The sequence below is a fragment of the Somniosus microcephalus genome, chromosome 8 (assembly GCF_052327205.1).
Source record: "Somniosus microcephalus isolate GS21.2 chromosome 8, FLI_Smic_1.0, whole genome shotgun sequence".
In the NCBI taxonomy this organism is placed as follows: domain Eukaryota; kingdom Metazoa; phylum Chordata; class Chondrichthyes; order Squaliformes; family Somniosidae; genus Somniosus; species Somniosus microcephalus.
Window position 1 is genome coordinate 115,904,665 of NC_140994.1, and position 26,398 is coordinate 115,931,062.

The 26,398-nt window shown below is 44.7% G+C and overlaps 1 protein-coding gene across 1 annotated transcript in view; it reads right to left on the minus strand.

The window, feature by feature from the left end:
* The window catches only part of LOC147113754 (F-box/WD repeat-containing protein 11-like), a 180,209-nt gene that overhangs the window by 61,436 nt on the left and 92,375 nt on the right, over positions 1–26,398 (minus strand). Inside the window, 2 exon segments of the mRNA XM_085995066.1 lie at positions 21,976–22,198; positions 24,305–24,403. Of these exon segments, the coding sequence (XP_085851192.1) occupies positions 21,976–22,198; positions 24,305–24,403 (322 nt within the window).

The window sequence follows — 26,398 nt, forward strand, 5'->3', positions numbered from 1 at the left end:
GACGGGGGCTCTGGATGGAACTGTGGGGGAGTTAAGGAAGGAATTAGAGATGTAATACCAAGGTTCTTCTGGTGACTCCCAGCGAGTTGGCATCTGCTGGCACCTGCATCCATGCAGCATTGGTCTCAGTGGGAGGCCTCTTCCTCCCTGACCTAGGGAAGAGGACCTCCCTGTGGGCCCTAACCCCATCCAATAATGTCTGCAGTGAAGCCTCGTCGAATTTGAAGGCAGCTCGGCCTCTGCCGCTGGCAGCAGCTGGTGCAGGCTCCTCTGCCATTGTGCAAGAGTGGCTAAGAAGCCTGCAGAGGTGCAGAAGCTTGCTAGACACTTTGAAAGCACCACGAATGATGACATCATACTGTGGGGATTTCTGACTCGAATTGGACAATTAGCAAGGCTTCCCACATGCTGGGAATTAATTGGCCACTTGAGGGAAAATTGCGTGGAGCTGGTTGATACTTTTTTATGTGCGTCAGAAACCCCACATTCGGGGAAACCCGACCATTTCCCACACAAGCCGAAAATCGGGGCCTAAGTGTAAGGTATCCAACGTTGCTGACGATACAAAGCTAGGTGGGGAAGTAAGCGGAGAGGAGGACGCAAAGAGCCTGCAAAGGGATATAGACAGGTTAAGTGAGTGAGCAATAAAAAGTGGAAGATATAGTATAATGTGGAGAAGTGTGAGGTTATTCATTTTGGTAGGAAGAATAGAAAAACAGAATATTTTTTAAATGGCAAGCAGCTATTAAATGTTGGTGTTCAGAGAGATTTTGGTGTCCTCGTACAGGAAACAGTTAGCATGCAGGTTAGGCAAGCAATTAGGAAGGCAAATGGCATGTTGTACTCCAACCCCCTTGCAATAAAGGCCAAGAATAAGGAAGTCTTACTACAATTGTACAGGGCTTTGGCAAGACCACACCTGGAGTATTATGCACAGTTTTAGTTTCCTTATCTGAAGGAGGATATACTTGCGGTGCAACGAAGGTTCACTAGATTGATTCCTGGGAGGAGAGCGTTGTCCTACGAGGAGAGATTGGGCCTATACTCCCTGGAATTTAGAAGAATGAGAGGTGATCTTATTGAAACATAAGATTCTGAGGGGGATTGACAAGGTAGATACTGAGAGGTTGTTTCCCCTGGTTAGAGTGTCTAGCACTAGGGGGCACAGTCTCAGGATAAGGGGTCTGCCATTTCAGACTGAGATGAGGAGGAATTTCTTCACTGAGGATTGTGAATCTTTGGACTTCTCTACCCCAAAGGGCTGCGGATGCCAAATCGTTGAGAATTTTCAAGGCTGATATAAAGAGATTTTTGGACTCTAGGGAAATCAAGGAATATGGGGATTAGGCGAGAAAGTTGAGTTCAGGTCAATTATCAGCCATGATCTTATTGAATGGTGGAGCAGGCTCGAGGGGCCGTATGGCCTGCTCCTGCTTCTTATGTTCTTATGAAAGAGCCAGCAGCGCTCCTCACTATGGTAGAAGTGTGCTAAGTTTCCAAGTGCAACTTTTAAGTAAAGAAGGGCCGTGTTAAATCATGATATAAGACTGAAATCATCCCCCAAGTAGAATTAACAAGTCCTGCGATAACACCTTAGACAGAGCATGTACAGTCTGCAAGCTGTTAGCAGACAGACCCAACCCTCCTCTTCCCCACTTATGAATGCAACTGTTAAAGGCCATTTGAGGTGGAAGATCAGCCATAATCTTGTTGAATGGTAGAGCAGGATCGAGGGCCCATATGACCCACACCTGCTCCTAATTCTTATGCTCTTATTTGACGGTGTCTGGACCAGCATCCAGGCAGGTGCAAACTGCTGACTTCTCATTCAAGAGAATCATAATAAGTGCTTCCCATCTCACACAGGTGTGAGGTGGTACATTTTGGTAGGAAGAATAAGGAAGCCGCATACTCCTTGGAAAAGAAGTGTCTAAATGGGGTAGAGGAGCAAAGGGAGAGTCATAACAGCACAGGAGGAGGCCATTCGGCCCATCGAGTCTATGCCGCCTCTCTGTAGAGCAATCCAGTCAGTCCCATTCCCCTGCTCTATCCCCGTAGCCCTGCAAATTTATTTCCCTCAAGTGCCTATCCAGTCTCCCCTTGAAAACATTGAGTGTCTCCGCTTCCAGCACTTCTGTCGGCAGCGAATTCCAGGTCATCACCACTCGCTGTGTAAAAAAGTTTTTCCTCACATCCCCACTGTATCTCTTGCCCAAAACCTTACATCTGTGTCCCCTAGTCCTTGCACCATCAACTAGTGGGAACAGCCTTTCCCCGTCTAGCCTATCCAAACCCGTCATAATCTTGTACACCTCTATCAAATCATCCCTCAAGGTCCTTTGCTCTAATGAAAACAAATCCAGCTTCTCCAACCTCTCCTTGTAGCCAAGATCCCCCATCCCCGGAACCATTCTGGTAAATCTCCTCTGCACCCTCTCAAGGGCCTTCACATCCTTCCTAAAGTGTGGTGACCAGAGCTGGAAACAATACCCCCAGTTGTGGCCTAACCAGCGCTTTATAAAGGTTCAGCATAACTTCTCTACTTCTGTACTCGATACCGCTATTTATGAAGCCCAAGATCCCATATGCTTTGTTAACCACCCTCTCAATATGACCTGCCACCTTCAGGGACATGTGCACATTAATTCCCAGGTCCCTCTGTCCCTGCACACTCTTTAAAACTGTGCCATTAAGTGTATATTGCCTCTCCCTGTTCCTTCTGCAAAAATGCATCACCTCACACTTCTCTGTATTAAATTCCATCTGCCACTTGTCTGCCCATTCTGCTAGCCTTTCTATGTCCTGCTGCAGTCAATTGATATCATCACTGTTTGCCACGCCCCCCAAGTTTGGTGACATCGGCAAATTTAGAAATTCTACTCTGTATTCCAATATCCAGGTTATAGGGAATACCACTGTCTACCATCCTCCAGTCTGAAAAACAGCCATTTACCACAACTCGCTGTTTTCTATCCTTAAGCCAATTCCTAGCCAAGCTGCCACTGACCCACCTATTCCATGAGCCTCAATTGTGTTAACCAGCCTTTTATGTGGTACTTTGTCAAATGCCTTCCAAAAATCCATGCAGACAACATCCTTTGCATTCCTTTCATCAATCCTCCATTACTTCATCAAAAAATTCAATTAGATTAGTCAAACACGAATCCTTTTACAAATCCGTGTTGGGTTGCCTTAATTAGCTTAAACCTCTCCAAGTGCCCATTAATTTTTCCTTGATTATTGTTTCTAAAACTTTACCCACCACGGATGTTAAACTGACCGGCCTGTAGTTACTCGGATTGTCCTTACACCCTTTCTTGAACAATGGTGTCACATTTGCCGCTTTCCAATCCTCAGGCACCTCCCCCGCATCTAGGGAAGATTAGAAAATTATGGCAAGCGCTTCCACTACCTCCTCCCCCAGTTCCCTTAGCAACCTGGGATGCAAGCCATCTGGACCAGGCGACTTGTCCACTCTAAGCATACCTAGCCTTTCTAGTACATCCGGTCTATCAATTTTCACCCCTTCCATTGCTTCTACCTTTTCCACTACTACAGGAAAGTTTTTTTATCCGGCACCAACGGGACCGACGTGGTGCCGGTTCATCAAAAATTCCAGATAACCGAAAGCTATAGTAAAAGATACGGAGCGGAGAGCTCCGTATAAAGCAACAAACCCTGTTGCTTAGCAACAGGTTCAGAACAATGGCCACAAGTTCCAAGCGTCTCTGTAGCTTAGCAACAGCTTCAGCCACACCCTTGCACAGCAACAGATCGAGGGAGGCAAGTAATAAAACTTACTCCTGAATTTTGCCGGTTAACCGAGATTTCCGGTTATTTAGGTGCCGGTAAATCGAAAGTTTCCTATACCGATATTTTGTCAGCATCCACCGATACAAAGTACTCATTGAGTATTCTAGCCTTGCCCTGCACCTCTAAGCATATATCACCTTTTTTGTCTCTGTCTCTAATAGGCCCCACCCCACTTCTTACTACCCACTTACTGTTTACATGCCGGTAAAAGATTTTTAGGTTCCCTTTTATGTTAACCGCCATTCTACTCTCATATTCTCTCTGCCAATCTTATTTTCATCTTCACATCCCCTCTCAACTTATTGTATTTGGTCTGGTTCTCCTTTGAAGAATTCACCTAGCATGCATCACACACCCTCTCTTTTGTTTCAGCATCTTCTCCATCTCCCTCGTCATCCAAGGAGCCCTTGCTTTGGTTCCCTTAGCCTTCCCTCTTGTTGAAATGTACCTAGCCTGTACTTGGAACGTCTCCTTAAAGATCACCCATTGTTCCATTAAAGTTTTTCCCGTCAGTCTTTGGTTCCATTTTACCCTGGCTAGATCCTTTCGCATCCCATTGAAGTTAACCCTATTCCAATTTAGAAGTTCCACTCTAGATTGTTCCTTGCTCCTCTCCATTGCTAATCTAAATCTTATGATATGATGCTCACTCGTACCCAAGTGTTCTCCCACAGACGCTCGGTCGACCTGGCCCACCTCATTCCCCAGCACCAGGATCTGGGGTTACAGAACCACAAATCATTAAAAGCCCATTTAAAAAAAGCAAACCAAACACTGGGGTTCATTTCTAGAGAGATAGAATTGAAAAGCAGAGAAACTATGTTAAACATGTATAAAACCTTGGCTCGACCACACTTGGGAGTACTGCGGTCTCCATATTGTAAAAAGGATATCGAGGCACAGGAAAAGGTGCAAAAAAAAGATTTACTAAGATGATACCAGACCTGAGAGGTTATACCCAACAGGAAAGATTGAACAGGCTGGGGCTCTTTTCTCTAGAAAAAAGACTGAGGGTGACCTGATGGAGGCTGTTAAGATTATGAAAGGACGATAGCAAAATACTGCAGATGCTGGAAATCCGAAAAAACAGAAAATGCTGGAAAAACTCAGGTCAGGCAACATCCATGGAGAGAAATTTGAGTTGACGTTTCGGGTCGAAACCCTTCTTCAAAACTGGAAAGAAAAGAAAATAGATCGAAGGCAGGGTTGCGATCGGACAAAAGAAGTAAGAGACAATAAAAGGTATTAGAAACCAGACGAGATGGTAATAGGCTGAGATTAGGTATGAAGTGTACTGGCAGGATAAGAGATAGCTGCCAGGTGGTTGAGAGAAACAAAAGGAATGGGGGGGGGGGGGGGGGGGAAAGAGGAGGAAAGGAAGACCCAAAACAAAGGGGTGGAAAAAATAAGTAAAAAAGTAATAGGGGCCGAGGTTATGATCTGAAATTGTTGAACTCGATATCGAGTCCGGAAGGCTGCAAAGTGCCTAATCGGAAGATGAGGTGCTGTTCCTCGAGTTTACGAGAAAGGAATAGAAGGATATGTTGATGGGGTTAGATGATGCAGGATGGAAGGAGGCTTGTGTGGAGCATGAACACCGGCATAGACCTATTCGGCTGAATGGCCTGTTTCTGTGCTGTAAAGTCTATGTACAGTAATACCAATAAGCTACAGTTATTCGCCACCCTGCCCAGCTTTAAAATATGAACAGAAATCAGTAACATGCTCTTGCATGCAGGATATAAGGTAGGAACACCAGTGTTGTAGTAAGACACACACAATCCATGAAGAACTCTTAAAAGAGAATTTGCTTCCAGGTGACCAGTCCAACATTTGCAAGCAAGACGCACTGTTGCTCCCAACAACAGCATCCATTAGATAGTGACTTTAGGATAAGTTAATAGGGTTAGAAGGGGGTGGGAGGCGGCTTGTGGGGCCAAATGGCCCGTTTCTGTGCTGTAAATTCTATGTAATAGAATCAGGTACAGGTGCAAGTTATCCCTGTAATACAAATCACTTCAGCAGCAGCTCGTTAGATGGATGGAGTTTTCAAACAACTGCCTAATTTTTACCCAGTCTAACAAGTTTTGCAATACAAGAATGCCCCGTGTCCCAGATGCACTAAGACAACATGCATTAACAACTGCCTTAGGTGTCAGCCATGGCTCAGTGGTAGCACGCTCGCTGTAGATTTAGAAGGTCATGGGTTCAAGCGCACGCCAGAGACTTGAGTACGGACACTCCATTGCAGTACTGAAGGAGTGCTGCACTGTCAGAGGTGCCGTCTTGCAGATCAAATGTTAAACTGAGGCCTCGCCTGCCCTCAGATGAATGTAAAAGATCCCATGGCACTCTACTGAAGAGGAGCAGGGGAGTTCTCCTGGTGTCCTGGACAAAATCCCATACCACAAGCAACATTATTAAAAAACAGATAATCTGGTCATTATCTTATTGCTGTTTGTGGGACCTTGGTGTGAGCAAATTGGCTGCCACATTTCCTACATTACAGCAGTGACTACACTTGAAAAGCACTTTATTGGCTGTAAAGCACTTTGGGACGTTCTAAGGTTGTAAAAAGTGCAATATAAATGCAAGTCTTTTCTTTCTTTTGTGTTGTCCTGCCAGCACTAACAAATTTCCCACATTATTAATCTGGTTTGTATTCCCTTTAAAGCTCTCCAGTGATCTCAGTCAGGATTCTCTCACTGTATATCACAGGCTGAACAGGCAGTTTTATGAGCCAAATATTTTACACAGTTTTTGATCTAATTAGCTCCAATTCCAGTGTTGTCACCAGTCTATTGGCAGTAATGCATTCTACGAAAATTTGCACTTAAACCAAAACACTTTGATTATTTAAAATACGTTTAATTCAACACTTGAATTATTCCCAGCAATTCCACCAGCAGTAACAGACCTGTCACCACCAGCACTCCATCCTACCCAGCTCAAAATACTCTCTCCAGACACAAACCAAGTTTCCAAACACTGCCAGATGTTTTTCCACAGGTCATATGATGAATAAGCCAACTACAGGAAACTTTGGTTTATCCGGAGGTTGTATGTCCGGAAACCTCGATCTAACGGCAGAAATCAGCAGCCGTTTTGTTAGTTTTTTTTTTCCTTTTCCTAGGTTTTTTTTCTTTTCCTAGCATTTTTTTTTAAAACAGTCAGTCTCTGGAAAGCCTCTCTAAAGCTGTTGCTAAGCTACAGAGACGCTTCCAAGGTACGGGCCGACTGTTTACAAGCTGTTGCTAAGCAACAATATTTGTTGTCAGATACGGAGATGAAAACCTCCGTATCCTTCAACATTAGCGCTGGTCTGTCCGGAAGTTTTCATAGATCGGCATCACGCCGGTCCCGGATATCGCAAAGTTTCCTGTACCCACCATAACGCTTCACTGAAATCCCAGTGACATTGAATTGATAGAAATCTACAGCCAACCATGTTCAAGAAATCTCAGGATCTCTAGCACACTCCAAATGTACAACATTTTAACAGATTAACCTGCACACCAGTTGTACTATACTCACAAGCACCTCGGTCTCAGCTTGACAAGGTTATTGCGGTTCATTTCAGCGCCAGTGGTGCAAACCGATGTTCCACTGCCAGGTCGGGTCATTTTACAATGTACCTTCACCACACAGACTGCAGCGGTTCAAGGCGGCAGCTCACCACCACCTTCTCAAGGGCCATTAGGGACGGGCAATAAATGCTGGCCTTGCCAATGATGCCCACATCCCAGGAATGAATTAAAAAATGGCTCAGCAGGTAGAAATGCACTGCTGCCCAGTGTGGAACAGAGCTGCACAGACACACCTGCACAGTCACAGGTTTGATTCCCAATCTGCACGGGGAAACGTAGCTCCAGAGACAAAACATCACACTGCACGCAGAGGTGTGCAGACGTACCATGGGAGGCTCCACTTTCACTGGCTGCGAGGGGGGGGGGGGGGTCATCCACCAATGGAGCTTTGTTATTCCCGGTCTGTGGGGCCACCTCCCCAACGTCAGGGGATGATTGTGGCCAGAATGACAAGAGCCCCAAACGCGACTTTGTAGCGAGTGCATGTGCACATATCTCACTGGCGCTGGCCGAGTTGTGAACCCACCCCAGTGAACAGGGTGGAGTTAGAACCCAGCAAAGTGGATCACATTGAGGAACTCCATCCATATAAAAGGGACAACTCTTGCTATGATTTGAATCGGCAGAGACGTGATTGCATATACCTCTAGCAGCAATGCTGATTTTGAAAAACATTTATAAAATTAATATTACTGTTTCACTGGCAATGCATCCTCCACTGAATGCATGCAACACAACCACTGGCAGGGCAGACTCACCAGAGGCGGCAGCACAGTGGTCTACAGTCGGGAGGAGCAGCCTTGGGAGTCCTCAACATTGACTCCAGACCCTATGAAGTCTTATGACATCAGTTCAACATGGATAAGGAAACCTCCTGCTGAAGACCGCCTACTGCCCTCCCTCAGCTGATGAATCAGTACGCCTCCATATTGAACACAATTTGGAAGATGCACTGAGGGTAGCAAAAGCACAGAATGTACTCTGGGTGGTGGACTTCAATGTCCATCACCAAGAGTGGCTCGGTATTACCACCATTGACTGAGCTGGCTGAGTCCTGAAGGACATAGCTGCCAGACTGGGCTTGCAGCTTGGATCCTGACTGTCATTGGTACAAGAGCTGAATTCCAGAGGTGAGGGGACAGTGATTGCCCTTGACATCAAGGCAACATTTGATCAAGTGTGGCACCAAGGAGCCCAAGTAAAACTGAAGTCAATGGGGATCAGGGGGAAAATTCTCCACTGGCTAGAGTTATATCTAGCACAAAGGAAGATGGTTGTGGTTGTTGGAGACGGATCATCTCAGCCCCAGGACATCGCTGCAGGTGTTCCTCAGGGTAGTGCCCTAGGCCCAACCATCTTCAGCTGCTTCATCAATGACCTTCCCTCCATCATAGGGTCAGAAGTGAGGATGTTCGCTGATGATTGCAGAGTGTTCAGTTCAGTTCCATTCACAATTCCTCAGATAATTAAGCAGTCTGTGCCTGCATGCAGCAACATCTGGACAACATCTAGGCCTGGGCTGATAAGTGGCAAGTAACATTCACACCACACAAGTGTCAGGTAATGGTCATGTCCCACAAGAAAGAGTCTAATCATCACCCCATGACATTTAACAGCATTACCATCGCAAATTTCCCCAACCATCAATATCCTTGGGGGGGTCACCATTGACCAGAAACTTAACTGGACCAGCCACATAAATACTATGGCTACAAGAGCAGGTCAGAAACTAAGTATTCTGCAGCAAGTGACTCACCTCCTACAAGGCACAAGTGGGGCGTGTGATGGAATACTCTCCACTTGCCTGGATGAGTGCAGCTCCAACAACACTCAAGAAGCTCGACACCATCCAGGACAAAGCAGTTAGTTTGCTCAGCACCCTGTCCACCACCTTAAACATTCACCCCCTCCACCACCGGCACACCGTGGCTGCAGTGTGTACCATCTACACAGGGATTCTCAATCTTTTTGCTTCTGAGGCCCTCTCCCATGTTATAAAAATTCCATGGATCCCGTGCAGCACAACACAAGTATCTTTTCTGTATAAAAATTCTCTCAGCACGGCCATGTTACTGCTGCTCCTGCTATCCCGGCACTGCAGAAAATACTGGTCCTCATGCTCATCCCACTCCCTCTTCCCCTCTACATGAGCCCTAATCATCTGATCCGCAGTCTCCCTCTTTTCCCCCGCAGCCCCCGACTCCCTCACTGACTGTTCCCGGCACATCAGCCGGTCCCAATTCTCTGCTCGATTGTCAAACAGCCTTTTCCACCACTGCTGTTTCTCCGCGCACCCCCCCCCCAATCTCCAATATTTTCATAACTAATAAACAAATCTAATAAACAAAAGAGTACAATGAAAAAAACATTTTTTTTTTTTTTTTTTTAAGACCCGTATGATTTGTCTCCTAAATTGTTGGCAGCAGTGTCCAGATTAATGTTTTATTCCTGGTGACGCCAAGACAATCCTGGAAGGTTGAAATCCAAGCTGGAGGCCAACATTGGGTGTGAACAAACAGGTCTGCCTGTGATACCCTCCTTGGTAGAACAAGACTGCTAACACTCAAGGTATAGGCTTGCAGGTGAAGAATGAATGAGGCACCAAAGGGCAGACATCACCCTTGTAACTATGTTATAGTGTGAGTCAACACTTGAGAAGGTGGCGGTTCACCACCACCTTCTCAAGGAAACCTCGGGAGGGGCAATAAATGGCAGCCTTGCCAGCGACGCTCATATCACATGATTGAATAAATAGAATAAAAAAGGGCAAAACATTTTTTTTTCTTTTAGGTTGTCCAATGCAATAGAAAAACACCCACTAATTAAATGAGACCATTGCCCTCCAGGGGGAGTGCTGCATTGTCAGGTGCCATCCTTTGATGCGACATTGAACTGAGGTGCTGGCTGCCTCTTCAGGTCGATGTCAAAGGTCCCACGGCACTATTCAAAGAGGGGCAGGGAGATCTTCTGGAGTCCTGGTCAAGATTCCCCGCTCAACCAATATCAGAAACAGATTTATTCATTGAAACACTCATCTCATTGCTGTTTGTGTGAGCCTGTTGTTCAGAGTGGCTTCAAAGTAATATGATAAGTGTGTTACAGAAATGCACGTTTGTTTGTTTGCGAAAGCTCTCTGAGTCTTCTCAAGAGACGCAGGCGACTCAGGCAATAACAAACAAGATGGTTACCCAAACCTACCAATAGGGTACACCCACATGTCAACTAGTGAACTTCTACCACACTGACAATGGATTGAGGAATGGCCCCGTGATTAATGTCACCAAATCCCATACCTGAACTGACCTTGAAGTACCAATGACGGTCAGGATGGACTGAAATGACTTTTACTCTCTCTAAATTTGTAATGAAAGCTTGTCCCAGGATATTTAGAGTGTAGAGGAAGGGCTCAAGAAAGAAAAATGTTGACATCAGTTAACTGGGAAAGTGTATCAGGGGCTTTATTACACTCATATAGCCATCTGCAGCAGGGGTATTGACCACACGGAAATCAAATATACAGTTTCACAGTTTAAAAGAAGCACTTAAATTATGCTTGAAGGGGAGTCATTTTTATTCAAATGACTCCCTCACTGCACATAGAAAAATGTAATTTCTCTGGTGTGTACATTGCAAACCCAGCATGCAACATACCTTCCCAAGGTCTGGCAGCTCTGGATCAGAACAGCTCCATATAAAGCCAACCCACCCCCCAGGAAACCACAGTACTGGCTGTGTATGTAGAGTGTACATTGGTATCACCAAAGGGTCCATAAGCTAGGAGTCCTGGAAGTAAACATTTCATCCAATTGGAACTTGTTCTCCTAAAGGACTGTGGGTTCTGGGGCAATTGAAATTTTCAAAACCAAGATCGATAGATTTGTGTTGGGTAAGGGCATCAAGGGATATGGAGGTGGGTAGATGAAGTTAAGATACAGACTAGCCATTATCAAATTGAATGGTGGAACAGGCTCAAGGGGCTGACTGGCCCTACACTTTAAGAAGGTGGTGGTGAGGTTTCTTCTTGAACTGCCGCAGTCCCTGTGGTGAAGATACTCCCACAGTGCTGTTAGGTAGGGAGTTCCTAGTCCCAATTCTAAAAATAGAGTGACATATATACTTTGACTAAAAATGCCCTTCCCATGGACTTCCTCTTCCCCTTTGAGGTGATAATTAGATTTGAAGTACTACCCCGAGGCATTTCAATCTTTCGTGCTAACCTCCCTCGCCATTAACACTGGGACACAAGCACAGTACAATCACAGCACTTATGAAGTCCAAAAGTGACTTGAAACTACATCCCTTCATTCAGGGCTCTACCTGTAGTGGTTAGCAGGCAAGGTCTTCTACTTACAAAGCTAGAATGACAAAATGTCAGCTGGCCCAGAGTGGTTGGGGGAGGGAAGAAAAATAAAGGGGAAAAAAATCAATTACTTCAGTAGAAGCAAGAAGGGATCAATAGTGTCTTCAGCAACTGTTATAAATCAGAGAAAATTGTACTGTCTGGCACCTTGGAGTCAGGGGGCTTAATGACCCTCTGAAGCTGGCAATGGCACTTTGTACCTCGCCCATCATCCTCAGACTTAATCATACCAACTGTACTTTAACCATTTACTTAATGCTTTAAACTACAATTTACTCAATGACCTTTTTCTCAGTAAGTACTCTGATCAGGTTACTGAAAGAGAATGACAAATATTTGAGATGCATACACTGGGGGGGGGGGGGGGGGGGGAGAGCAAGAACTACAAAGCAAATCTATCAGCATTGAAACACACACCAGAAATACATCCATCAGCATTGGGAAGTGAAAACAGACGAAGACATGGTTGGGAGGATTGGATGCTCAGATACTCCCAGTGTCAACAGGCTCCCTAACTGGGAATCTGAACAACCAAGCCAGCATCAGCACAGGACTTAAACAACTTGCATTTATATAGCACCTTTAATGTAGGAAAATGTCCCATGGCACTTCACAGGAGGGTTACCAAACAAAATTTGACACCAAGCCACAAAGAGATATTAGGGCAGATGCAAAGAGGTAGGTTTTAAGGAGTGTCTTAAAGGAGGAAAGAGAGGTAGAGGGACAGCGAGATTTAGGGAAGGAATTCCAGAACTTTGGGCCTTGGCAGCTGAAGGCATGGTCACCAATGGTGGAGCGATTAAAATCAGGGATGTGCAAGAGGCCAGAATTGGAGCGCAGAAGGGCTGGAGGAGGTTACAGGGATAGGGAGGCGAGAGGCCATAGGGGGATTTGAAAATAAGGATAAGAATTTTAAAATCGAGGCATTGCTTAGCCGGGATCCAATGCAGGTCAGCGAGCACAGGGGTGATTGGTGATTGGACCGCCACACTAGTATCAGAACAGGAATAGCCCCCCCACACAAGTATCAGAACAGGGCTAGGTCCCAATACCAGCATCCGAAGATGATGAGACTGCTCAGACTGGCATCAGGATAGTGTTAAGCCCCGTACCTGTGGCATGGTAAGCACCAATTTAGATTACCTTCTGGATACTCAAATTACCTGTAGCCAATTAACATGTATTTAACCAGTTCAGTGGTCTGGGAAACTGCAGCAATATTTTTCAGATCTCTACATTTAAATGCTGTAGTCCGTGAACGGCACAGGTTTTAATAGTTAAAAAAAATGCAATGCAAATCAAACATGTCTTAGCCACCAGGGAGTGAATAAATATCACCATCCGCAGCCCACTTGACAGATAGGCATCTCACAGCACTTTGAGAGCTAAATGCCCATAGGATCTCATTTAAGGTGCATAATGTTCTACTGCAGAGGATGTGCAACAATCTCTTTACAGAGCTACATCACAAAGGGATTTGGGGCATATTGAGGGTTGCCATTTTCATATCAGGCCCATACAGAAGGTTTTTAAAAAAATATATGGCCAAATCTAATGCTCCACTATATATCTTTCACCTTTTCTCGTTCCTCCAGATTTATTTACTCATTTTTTCCATGAGAGTACGAAGGAGAGGTTTTTTCTCTATACGAGAATCACTGCAGACATGCAAGTTAATAACAATCTAACTCTGTTGAATTTAGTTCGTTCCTGACATGAGCGTTCCCCATCCCCCAAGCTTTGGAATGTGGCAAAAGGTTTGTGGCTATTTAGAAAAGCAGAAATTTTTCAGGATACTTTTGGAATTACAGTGGAAATCCATTTAGAAAAATTTACTGAATTGAAAACCTGTAGGCTTCGACGGTGCCTCCATTTTGGTTGTCGTGCTGGATCATGGATCATTGGTCAATCATCCAGAAGATATGCTTGAAGGGAAAGTATAATCGCCCAGTGACTCAACCAGCGACTGTCAAAACTGGCCACCAAGCTACCAAAAGGAGGTGCCACTCATTTACAACATCTCTGTACACAGGTTACAATACCATACCACAATAACCCCATCTACCAGCTGTAGAAATTGAGTTTTAAACAAAGCTGGCCCCATTACTGCACCTTTATTCACTTAAACAATACAATAAATCAGACTTTGGTTCTCATATCCAAACTGATCATCAGGATTTCCCTCTACTCCTGAAGTTGCTGACTGTTTCTGCAGTACAGGTCAACATCTGCCACCTCACCCAAGTGGTCACTTTTGGTGAGTGGCCTGGACAAGTCTTCATCAGTATTTAACTACAGAGGGCATCATTATCTGAGGAAGGATGTTCTTGCCATGGAGGTAGTGCAGCGAAGATTCACCAGACTGATACCTGGGGTGGCAGGAATGACGTATGAGGAGAGATTGGGTCGATTGGGCTTATATTCGCTGACTCAGTAATAACTGAGGAAATGAACCTGGGATCTTCCTGCTCAGTATGGCTCACCTGAAGGTTGTGAAGTGTGCATGGATACAGTTTAACAGGCATCAGTAGTCCTATATTGCCATATTCAAGTGACCATTCTTCATTTCAGTCTCACCAGGGACAGAAGACTGTTTGGTCACAGGTGGGGGACACCACAGCATGCCTGACGATATCCCATACCGCATCCACAAAGAAGTCGGAACTTGGGCTGATTTCTCCCCTCCTTAGCCCAAGGGTGCGGAGGCCAATTGAAAGCTCAAACAGCTAGCCAGGCTGACAGTGAACTCATCATCAGAGACCAAGGATTGAATCTGGGATCCTCCTGGTCTGTACCACACATGCCAGATAAATACATTGCCTCAACGTTACTGCATCATGTGATAAAATTCTGCATCACCATGGACAGTTAGGAACTTCAAAATGGCAACCAGATTAAACACCATCCATGCAAACACTGCTTTCCCTTTGTCAAGGAGAGTTGCACAGCTTCTCAGAGATGTCCCATCTGGAACTCTGGTCAAGAACTGGGAGCCTTTAAATTTGAATACAAAATATATATCAGGTTCAAGTTACATTGTGTTCACATGGTACTTCATACACTGGTACCTTCAATGCTGCATGTACTTGGGAAGCCTCATGCAAGGAGATGTTAGAGTCATTCAGTAGCTTTGTCTCTGTGGGGAGGCCCAGCGGCCTGGGCTAGGTAATCCTTAAACATGGGCTTCCAAGGTGGGATGTAGTTCATTTCTGCCGCTCAAGCTGATTTGATCGGTTGTCTTTTCAAGGCTGATCACACCAATTGAGTCTGCAAAAAGGTTGCAAGATCCACCAAAACCTCAACACAACTGCCCGCCATTTCACAAACAGGTCTTAGCTCCTTTGGTATCGGGAATCTGGATGAACAGTACATTGATCTAGTGCCATGCAGGATAATCACTTTGAGCAGCTCTCAGCACTACAGCAAACCACTGAGGGTTTGTTTTAAATCCTGCACCGGTCAAAGCTCACAGACCTAAGCTGCACCACAATATGGTAACCAACTATTAAAACAAATCTCTAGGCAACAGACGAACTACAGCAAAGTGAACAGACGTACCCAAAGGAACAATGTGGTTTCCACACACTGAGGTATCTAGATGTTTTGTTAATGTTATGTTGAGCCCTTCAACCTGGGATGTCCAAGGCTTTGTTTTCATGGGCCACGTGAGTGGGTATCATCCCAAGGACAACATATCAAGTTTAAATCCCCGTTTCCATTAATTTACAGATATCTCAAGTTGCTGACACCAGCAGAACTGTGTGTTTGGATTTAGGATTTATACACCAATGAGTCAATATCACTAGGAGCAGCACTTTCCAAACCCTAAGGTCCATAAAATTCAAACAGAACAAATTAAGAAATAAGAATTATAAGTGCAAATAGGACCAAGTCGCCTGGGTTTTGATGACTAAGTCAGGGCCATGGGCTGCAGGTTAGACATCCTTGCCTGAAGCTACTCACATTAATTGGTGGCGTTGCAATAAGAGCATCACTTCATCCTAGCATTGCATCCTTCGATGCACTCAACCCACAGTCACCAAAGACAGGACAGCAAGAAATGTGAACAACAACCCTCGCTTCTATCTGGTGCTCACTGTAAAGTGCCTGGCTACATACGTGAAGAAAATTAAACAGTGGTGTATGGCCATAAGTCGAGAAACGTCACTGCAGAAAATGGAACAATTTTCTATTTCAAGTGTCTGGTGTTGGCCTCAAGCACTTCCAACCTAGATATAGTGAATGCAGAGTAAAGCTCCCTTAACTCTGCCCTATTCAACTTAATGCCAATTTTGGGCAGTTTCAGATTGATCTATGCCCACTTGAACCCAACTCATTTCAGAAAACATGCTTGCAAATGGTTCTCACTCCAGTCTCGCCTCTGTATGATCCAACATCCCCCAGGCAAAGTAACCCACTGCAACAGTCATCCACTGCCACAAATATTGCTTCAAATCTCAGTCAGGTGCTGAAAGTACTTTGAATAAAGCTTTACAAGGCTATCCTGCAGCTTGAGCTAGATGGAAAGTGTGCATGTAATAGGAACAGGAAAAAGCAATTAGACACAAACGCTCCTTTTTTTTCCCCCCAATAGATCAATCCCGTTTTTCTCTTCTCTTTCAGGAAATGCATCTAATGGTCTCTTTCCCCCCGCCACCCCCCGCTTCATTCACTCTCAGGATGTGGGCGTCGCTGGCCAGGCTGATATCTATTACCGTCCCTAGTTGCCCAAGTTTGATTTGCTGTGACACTTCAGAGGCAGTCAAGAGCCAGCCACATTGGTGTGCGACTAGAGTAAGGACATCAGACTTCCTTCCCTAAATGACATTCGTGAACCAGTTGGGATTTCTATGATAATGAGACAACTTCATGGTCACTTTCGCTGATACCAGCTTCTTATTTCCCGATTTATTTATTTTTTAAAAGAACTGAATTCAAATTCTCAATATGCCACGGAGGGATCTGAATTTACGCCCCCTGGATTATTAGCCAGGTCTCTGGATTACTAGTAAATTAACAATCACTACACTACCGTACCTGACCCATTTTATGCTGCCCACTTCAATAACTGCCCCTCAATTACCTGTGGGCTAAAAAAGCTCCGTCTAACTTCCCTGCTTACTCCTAACTTCCCAATTTTTGATTGGTGTAATAGAAAGTTTTTTTTATAAATATAAAAATGCGCAGGCTGAAGAAAAGCCCTGTGAACACAGCAGTAGCATGTCTTCCCCCCTACCCAAGAAAACAGTTAGCAATATTTCAGTTTATATATACAGGAAATATAGCAATTTAAGAAATGTTCTATGGTTCTAAATATTTCTGTAGTCCCACTCAATATTCAACATCAGAAACGTTTCCATTGATATAAAATATTTCAAATGCGGATGCTTATTCTGGCTGGTCACCCGTTTTCCTTCTAGAATATTTGCTTAATGTTAATGCTCCAACACATTGGGCTTGTGGAACATTTATTTCAGACACAAAGCAGACTGGTCAGTGTGCGTGCGCCGCCATTTTGGGACATAAGCAGCCTGCACAGCACGGGGTACTCTGTCCCAACACCTCTGGGGCTAAACGCTTGGCCATAATGGTATCCACCTGGCTGGCGTGAGGTTAATGGGAAGGAGCGCTGGCACCCTGTGGGGATGCAAGGCCAAATCCTCAAGTCACCTTCTTGCAAGGTGAGCAAGCCAAAGTCATCCTCGGGTACTAGATCAGCCTGATGCCATGCTTTGCCACTGATTAGCCAATTAATGCAAAGAGCCTCTTAAAGTGATTCATGTTTATCTAGGTCAACATTTTGGGGGAAGGAAAGGAGAGGGGAAAAAAAGAGATAAAGCGAAGGATTCCACAACATATAAAGCAATTTTTACCATTAGAATTGGTGACTGGTTCCTTTTAATACTGTAAACAGCACCCTCTAGAGGCTGACTGCCTGAGCAGAGGTGCACTTTTATTGGTGGAGCATGGTTACCGCATTAGCTGCTGCTTCATACATTTTAAAGATTTAATTTGTTTTCTTTTGGGTGGGGAGGGATAAGGAAGCCAGTTGAATCCAGATGTGGGTGTGCTACGATCAGCTCAAATGTAGCATTCATCTGTTATTCCAGCCCCGTCCAGTCAAAGCACTAACCAGCCCTACATTCACTGCCCTGAACGAGGCTAGCTCGACAGACAGCTCCTCGCAGGAGACAGGAATCCCATGCGCTGTGGTGAATATTAAACGGGAGGGTTTTGGAGATTTCATCTTGCATACCAGCTTAAGCTCGAGCTCTGCCATATCATTACAGTTTCCATGGCATGGGATGAATGGGGATTTTAAAAAGCCAGTTTAGGGAGAACTGTCAGCTAATGCTGCCATCTCCTGGGTCTCTGGCAAAATGCATCCACCACTGTCCAAGCTCTCTGCAATGTCCACAGTCCCAGTCAATGTTGTTACTGGGACTCCAGTGAACTGAAACAGCGGGCGAGAGATTTGGACGGTGAAAATGCACCCAGCGGTACAATTAACCATTCCGTCGTTCTGAACTAGAGTTGTGTCTGGAGGGAACATTGTGAACTGTACAAGACCAGTCAAGGACAGGTGGTTACTGGTCTGAGACTGCAGGTACTGGAAGCAATTTGAGGGAATAAATTATGAGAATCATATGAAGCATATCATTAAAGCATTTTAGATGAAGTGGAATTTTTCCCATCGTGTATTGGAACCAATACTGCAAATAAACTGTGACAACACAGATTGTTAAATACACAACAGGACACTGGATGAGTAATTTATCAGAAAAATAATCAGACTTTCTGGAAGCGGGAGACTATTTCAGGACACTGACCTTGCATCAAAACCTGCCATGACACCATAACCACACCCAATCTCAAACCGTCAACAGAAAAACTAAACACTGGGGAATTGGGTGGCGCTGTGGGTTAGATAGCGGCCTTTCATCTCTGGGGGCTGAACTCAATTCAAACCCAAACTGATTGGAGAAACATCTCACTCTGTTGGCTGTCAGCGTGTTACATGAAACAAATTTGGGCAGAATCAGTCCAATTCCTGGTAGGCATGTGCCACAGCACAAACCTCTCCCTGATGCAGACAGGCCTGTGGACAATAGGTATAGCAATTGCCATAGCCCTGTTCCTGGGACTAGGGACAGGGTCACTGGCAAGGCTTGGAAGCTAAGCAGAGCCAGGCCTGGTAGCTAAACAGAGCCAGGCCTGGTTAGTACCTGGAGGGGTGACCATCAGGGAAGACCAGGTGCAGAAGGTCACGGAAGGAGCCCCGAGGAGGGGCGGTTGGTGAGAAGGTCACGGAAGGAGCCCCGGGAGGGGCGGCTGGTGAGCAGGCCCGGGCGTTGGGCTGAAGATTGTCAGACAGGAGGAATGGTGGAAACGGAATGGCGGCGTGCACAGACGCAGCGGCTTTGCTTCTCCCAGGACGGTGCTATTTACGTTTAATGTTAATGTTATTTGTACTGGACTCATGGGAGCTTGCAAGATCACATTTCGTTGTTCATGTACTTGTGCATTGTACAATGACAATAAAGTTGAATTATTATTATTCTGATAGGTGTGTTCTGCTGAGGTTGGGGCCGAGGAAACTTTAACATGTACTGTACCCGTCCTGGCACTTCTTGGGGCCGACGATGGAACTGAAATGGAAAAAGTGTTCCTCCGCATGGACAATCACCTTGAGCTTTAAAAAAGAATGTAATTTTTGAAACAACCTTTAAGCCACTTTTATATTGGTGCTGTTGTCATTCAGATTGGTGAGCCTAGGGTCTGTTGCCAGCAAGCTGGATTTAGTAGTACAACCACTTGGAGCAGACCGGCATAATCAAAATTACAACATGCCAAAATAAAAGTGTAGACTGCTGGATAATTTTGTAGTGATTCTGGAAATATCAAATGCCACAAACTCTGTTCTGAGACTCGACATCTTCCTCAGACAACTCAATAATAAAAACATAGAAGATAGGAGTAGGCCATTCGGCCCCTCGAGCCTGCTCCGCCATTTAATGAGATCATGGCTGATCATCCAAATTCAGTACCCTGTCCCTGCTTTCTCCCCATATCCCTTGATTCCTTTAGCCTCAAGAAATATATCTAACTCCTTCTTGAATATATTTAATGAATTAGCCTCAATTGCCTTTTGTGGTAGAGGATTCCACAGGTTGACCGCTCTCTGGGTGAAGAAATTCCTCCTCATCTCAGTCCTAAATGGCTTACCTCTTATCCTTAGACTGTGACCCCTGGTTCTGGACACCCCGCCATCGGGAACATCCTTCCTGCATCTAGTCTGTCTAGTCCTTTTAGAATTTTATACGTTTCAATGAGATCCCCTCATTGTTCTGAACTCCAGCGAATATAAGCCCAATCGACCCAATCTCTCCTCATACGTCATTCCTGCCACCCCAGGTATCAGTCTGGTGAATCTTCGCTGCACTCCCTCCATGGCAAGAACATCCTTCCTCAGATAATGAAGTGCAAAAACCAAATCAGACCCATAATTTCAGGGATATTTCTGCAAGGTTAAAGCGTTACAAGGTACATTAAAACCTGATCTCAAACCACTGTAATTAGTCATAAATATTCATAAGAACCATTATTAGAAGAACAAAAGGGGGGTGGGGGGGGGGGGGGGGGGGGGGAGTAAGAAGTTGTTTTTTCCAGAAGGTTCCTAGATGCTTTACCATAAGTGACTATTGAGGCAGAGACTAGAATATAATTTAAATGGGAACTGGATAAGTATTTGAAAAGGGATATAAAAAGATACAGCAAGGGGCAGTGAAATGGTTTTAAAGTAGATAGCTCTAATTAAAGAGCTAGTACCAGCAGACATGATGGGCTGAATGACCTGCTCTATAGTTTTATGAAATACAAGATATTCTCTCAGTCTTAGTGTTCAGGCCTTTAAAATCCAAGCTTAGCTTCAACTAACCACTACCTCTTCCATTTACCTCATCTTTTCTCCCACTCTTTTCAACCTTGCAGGTGGCCTGTACAATTGGCCTTGGCTTATCTGTCAATGTAAAACAATGGTAGTCACTATAAGCCACTGCAATCGGGGCTAACAGAGATGGCGAGGTTCAGTGAGCTTGTGTCTGCTACAATCTTATAATTGATGCTTTGGGAGAGATTATTTTTTTTTAAATGGAGGCCCACATATACTTTTAAAACCATCCAAGATCAATTTATCAAATATGGCTGACAAGAACTTACTGTACATTACCATTTGTGTCAGCCCAGTCCATCAGTAGTACATCGGATTACTTTTAAGTAATTGGGCAATACATATCCTTAATGTTATCCTTCTCACAGCCACCTTACCACTCCCTGCTCTTTTACCATTTCTGTTCTTCCCCCTGAAAAATAGAAAATTTTCCCTTTATCATTCCTTCCAAACTCAAAATACTCCATTCAACATGTTCTTCCTCCTCAGACTCACTGCAGAGTCTGCTTCTCAAATTCATTCTTTCCCAGGCCCTCAAAACCAAGGAACTCCTTACCTCCCTCAGTCTTCCCGTCATCCTGTAATCCTCACCCTTGTAAAACCCAAACGTGGTGCTGTGGGATCACTTTATGACTCAACAGACCTTCCTTTTTTTAACCTTGTTCTGCTCTTCTCAGACGGAATTTCCGTTTGTCTCTTTTACCTTGTTCATCTGCATTGCTTAGTTTCCCTTCTCGTGTTTGATCAGGTATCTATCTAGACTCATCTTTTGTTTCTTTACTTGTCCCATTGCCATCTCCTTTTGCTTTGTACAATCATACCGTTTGTCATTTAATCACTCCTTCCTTCCACCCTATCATAGAACTTCTCTTCTGTTCTTTTCTTCCATCCCCCTGCACTTGCTTAAAATCGGTTACATCTCTAACTTTTTCCAGTTTTGACGAAAGGTCATCGACCTGAAACGTTAACTCTGTTTCTCTCTCCACAGATGCTGCCTGACCGGCTGAGTATTTCCAGCATTTTCTGTTTTTATTTCAGATTTCCAGCATCCGCAGTATTTTGCTTTTGTATTCCTTTTTTACTCTTTGCAACTTTGATCACGCATTACACGATGGGCTTTTGCCCTTCACCTTGGTTTCGCAAATTTTTATTTCGTTATTTATCTAAAAAGAGGTCCACCGATAAGACAGTGCCTAGGAAACCTCACGCACTGATCAAATTCGCTCTTGCTCACATATACACACATGTACGTTATTGCTTCCTACCTGGCAAAGCAGTGATGAAGTCCCGCTGCAACATGGGCTTCAGATAAGAGTTAATATGTCCATGCTGGTAATGGCACATCCGGGAGATTAGGTGCTCCACAAATTCCACCTGATCAGATTCAGACCACTGGTCAAAATATTTAATGCACAAATCCTTCTCTTTCTCGTAATTGCCTGAAGGTCGCTTTCTGGAGACGATCATAGACGGGGGTCCATTAGTGATCTGGGTTCATTAATCAGAAAAGGAAAGGAAATAAAAACGAAAACATTATGGACACTTAAATTCAAGTTCCAGACCAAATCAATGCAGATGCTTCAATGCTGAATGTTTTAAAGACTGCAGCAGACTTTCTGCACTAAGCTGGGGTTGGGGTGGGGTTGGGGTGGGGGTGGGGGTGGTGGGGGGGGGGGGGGGGGAAGAAAGAGAGAAAAGGAGCAAGAAATCAGTATTTAGATCTGTCAAAACATGCTGGCTTTTAGGAAATATTTAGGCATCTCAGGGACTTGAGCCCAATAAATCAGCAAAGCTGTTTTGCAAAGCGTTTACTTGATAGAAAACATGTACATCACAAGAGGCAACGCATATGAAATAGGTGCAATATATTTAAAGCCAATATGCATAAACTCTATTTGTATCAGCTCTGTAATCTTGCCCTATATAAGCTTTATAAGCAAAAAAAAATTAAACCCTACCTACATCTATATTTGGTGCATTCGGTGCCTATAGCTGTTAACTTTAAAAAAACCATCACAGCAGCAGACCATCAAAGGGATCATCCTAAGTGAAGCAAAGAGACCGACATGGTATTGATCTTGTCATGTACATCCCTCCAAAGTGTTATATCGGGAAACTAGGTCAAGCAGCAGGAGAGGCAGGAGAGCACCGCACAGAAAATGAGATTGAAATATCAGGATCGCTGAGTTAGCTGATCGGAGTCAGGTCAACAGTTAGGACACAATAACTGCCTTGCCCACTTCTGAGTTAGAGAAAGCAAAAACCTTGCCTCATGCCTTCAGGATGTTCCAAAGCACGTCACAGCCAAAGAAGTATTTTTGAAGTGTCATCATGGTTGTAATGTAGGGAAATACGGTAGCCAATTTACGCACAGCACGGTCCCACAAACAACGAGACAAATGACCAGATAATCTGTTTTAATGGTGTTAGCCGAATGGTAAATGCTGGCCACGGCACCGGGGAGAAATTCCTTGCTCTTCTTTCATTAGTGCCATGGGATTTTTTACGTCTACCAGAGAGGCCCCTCCCACAAAACTATGGGGAAATCGCCAATCCCACGCAGAGAGTGAATAATGAGGGAGGCTGCCATTTAGCCAACACTGTTCAGGTCCCAATCTGAAGCTACGTGGATCTGGGTTAGCATCACTGAAGATTGAGGGCTACCTTATAGCCAGACCTAGCACCACCAGCCTCCTCTCCCTCACAGAAACAACACCTGGCAGCAAGTGCAGAGTGGCACTGACCAAAGGCTCAGGACAGACAGATCTGTGGTTGTTGCCTAACCTGGGCATTCAAGCCAAAATCCCCCAAAAAAGGACAAAAGTACAAACAGAGGCAGGAAAAAGTGATGCGCTTAGCTCAAACATAATGTACAACTTGGCTTATTTTCTAGTAACAAACACAAGAGACGTCAAGGCCGAGAAAAGTTCATTCGGTTCAGTGAAGCTCATCCTTCTAGTATGCCTAACTGCAATTAAACCAGTCACAGTTTGGCAGCCCCTAATGTTTCTGCCTTTGCTACTTTGCCTTTTTTCAAAAATTCATTCTTGGGATGTGGGCGTCGCCGGCAACGTCATAATTTATTGCCCATCCCTAGTTGCCCTGGAAAAGGTGAACCGCTGCAGTCCACGTGGTGAAGGTGTGCCCACAATGTTGTTAGGGAGGGAGTTCGTTCCAGGATTTTGACCCAGCGACGATGAAGGAACGCCGCTATATTTCCAAGTCTGGATGTTGTGACTTGGAGGGGAACTTGGGGGTGGTGGTGTTCCCATGTACCTGCTGCCCTTGTCCACTTAAGTGGTAGAGATTGTGGGTTTGGGGAGCTGCTGTGGAAGAAGCCACACATCACCATCATCACACCACCATCACCATACATCAACTGCTTGCTGGAGCGTGGGAGGGAAGAGGGGGCAATGAGTGAAGAGTGTGGCTCCCATTTACTGAGCTGAATGATGTGGGGTTAACTGGGAGAGTTTGATGGGGACAGTGTAGAGGGAGCTTTACTCTGTATTTAACCCGTGCTGTACCTGCCCTGGGAGTGTTTGATGGGACAGTGTAGAGGGAGCTTTACTCTGTATTTAACCTAGCCTTTACCCGGTTCAGGTAGTACTGGTCCTGTTGCATATTCCCAGGACGTAGTTTTAATTTCAGATTTCCAGCACTCGTTTTCTTTTCGTCACCAATATTCCTTACCTGGAGCAGAAACTGTAATTATTTTTTTTATTTTTTTTATTTTTTATTTTTTTTTAAATACAGAAAATATTATTTTGAAATTTCCAAACTGGCAGAAGTGAATAATGGCTACTTGAATTGAGTTAAGTTTCATTTACATCCAGCTTTTTAAGCACTGAATTGCTGCAGAATGGACTTAGTTTGCGGCCATTTTCTAATTAACATTTAAATGACCAAACCCCACAGTGGTTTGAACACCTACATTATTGAACTGAAGCTACACAGTGCTTCAGCCTACTGGCATAACTGTGCTTAAATGAGCGAGACCAAACCACCGACATAAAATACTGAATATACAACAAACAAAAGGGGAATGTTTCCAGGCAGTACTAGCGATTTTTATTCAAACTCCAGGCAGCAAAAGTGTTAGCTTCACTCAATTAGGAGTGAACTACTCAAATTAAAACCACGCATTCAATCCAGAGTGAATATTTTATACCCCATCTGCAGCTACTATTGTGAAGATCCATTTTTCAACATATCCTACAGCTCATAAGTCCTCTAGCAAAATTTAACTTGGTAAAATATTTCTCAGCGCCGTCAATGGGCTTATTTAGTGTGCTGCTGTCAATACGCCATTGGCCCTGGACCCTGATCTCCAGCTACATGCCAGGTCCTACTTGGATTAGAAACCACCCAGCTAAACCTTAGACCATCCTTCAATACCACCAGGCCTCAGGCTTTCCTCGACCTCAATAAGGCCCTGAACTCTCAAATTTAGACTCTTCATATACAATCAGGCCCCAGATTCTCTCCCCGTCAATAGGCTTTGGCCTAACGCTGGGAGAAGGGACAACCTGGTAGTGGCTGAAGAGAGTCTAAACCTAGTTTCAGATTTCTTCCAGCAGGTTTTTGGCCTGTTTCAGTACCCATGAGACACTGTGGCACAGACACTGCCCCTTCTCGCTCCACCGTCTGTGTTCTTGGACCCGTTTCACATCCTATTTTCTCAATCCTACTACTGCCCTAAGCGCCATGGTGGTGGTGTGGTCTTCATCAGCAGGTCCCTTTGCATCTTTCGAGCACCTCACCTTTGACCAGCCCTTCCACGTCCTTCTCATCTGCCCCCTCCTTCATCCCCTAGCAACTTCTTAGCTGAAATCTCCTCCCTCATCATCTCATTCAGCCTCTGCATCAAGCTACAGATCAAGCTCAGGTGATTTCAACCATCAGTTCAATTCTTCAATTTCCTTTCCTTCAATTTACTTGTACTCTTGCCTTCATTCTCCAAGTAAACTCTCCAATCCATGGCCACCCTCTTGACCTAATCATATATCTGAGGTTGTCATCTTGGATAAAGCCATCTCTTATTACTTCCTACTTTTCATCATCATCTACAAAGCTTGAAGCAGGCAGGGCACTTTTACAATCACCCTCTGTATCCCTGGAGGAAATTCCTTTCTAACCCCCTCATATTCTCAACTTCCTCTTCTCTAACCCTCGAACTACCTATAATGCTATACTTCAGTTGCTGAACAGCTTCCTTGCTTCTGTCATCAATACCCTCATCTCCTCCAAGTCCCTCAGCGTCTCCCTTGCCCACCATTTCCTTTCGTAGATGTCTCAACTCCAGCTCTAAGGGCCACAAGCTGGCGAGCAGCTGGTCCAATAGACAATCATCTAATGCAAATACTGCAATTTACTGTCCTCCGGGTACAGTAGTGGTTATGTTACTGGACTGGTAATCCAGACAACGCGTGTTCCAATCTCACCATGGCAGTTTGAGAATTTAAATTCAGTTTAAAAAATGTGGAATATAAAGCTGGCATCAGTAAAAGTGACCATGAAGCTGTTGCTTGTTGTAAAAACCCAACTGTGTGTCGTGGTCATTATCCAGTTACGTGGATGACTCTTGACTGCTGTCGGGAGTGGCCTAGTCAAGTCACACCTCGGGGCAACTAGGGATGGTTAATAAATGGCAGCGATGCCCACATCCTGAGAATTAATTTTAAAATA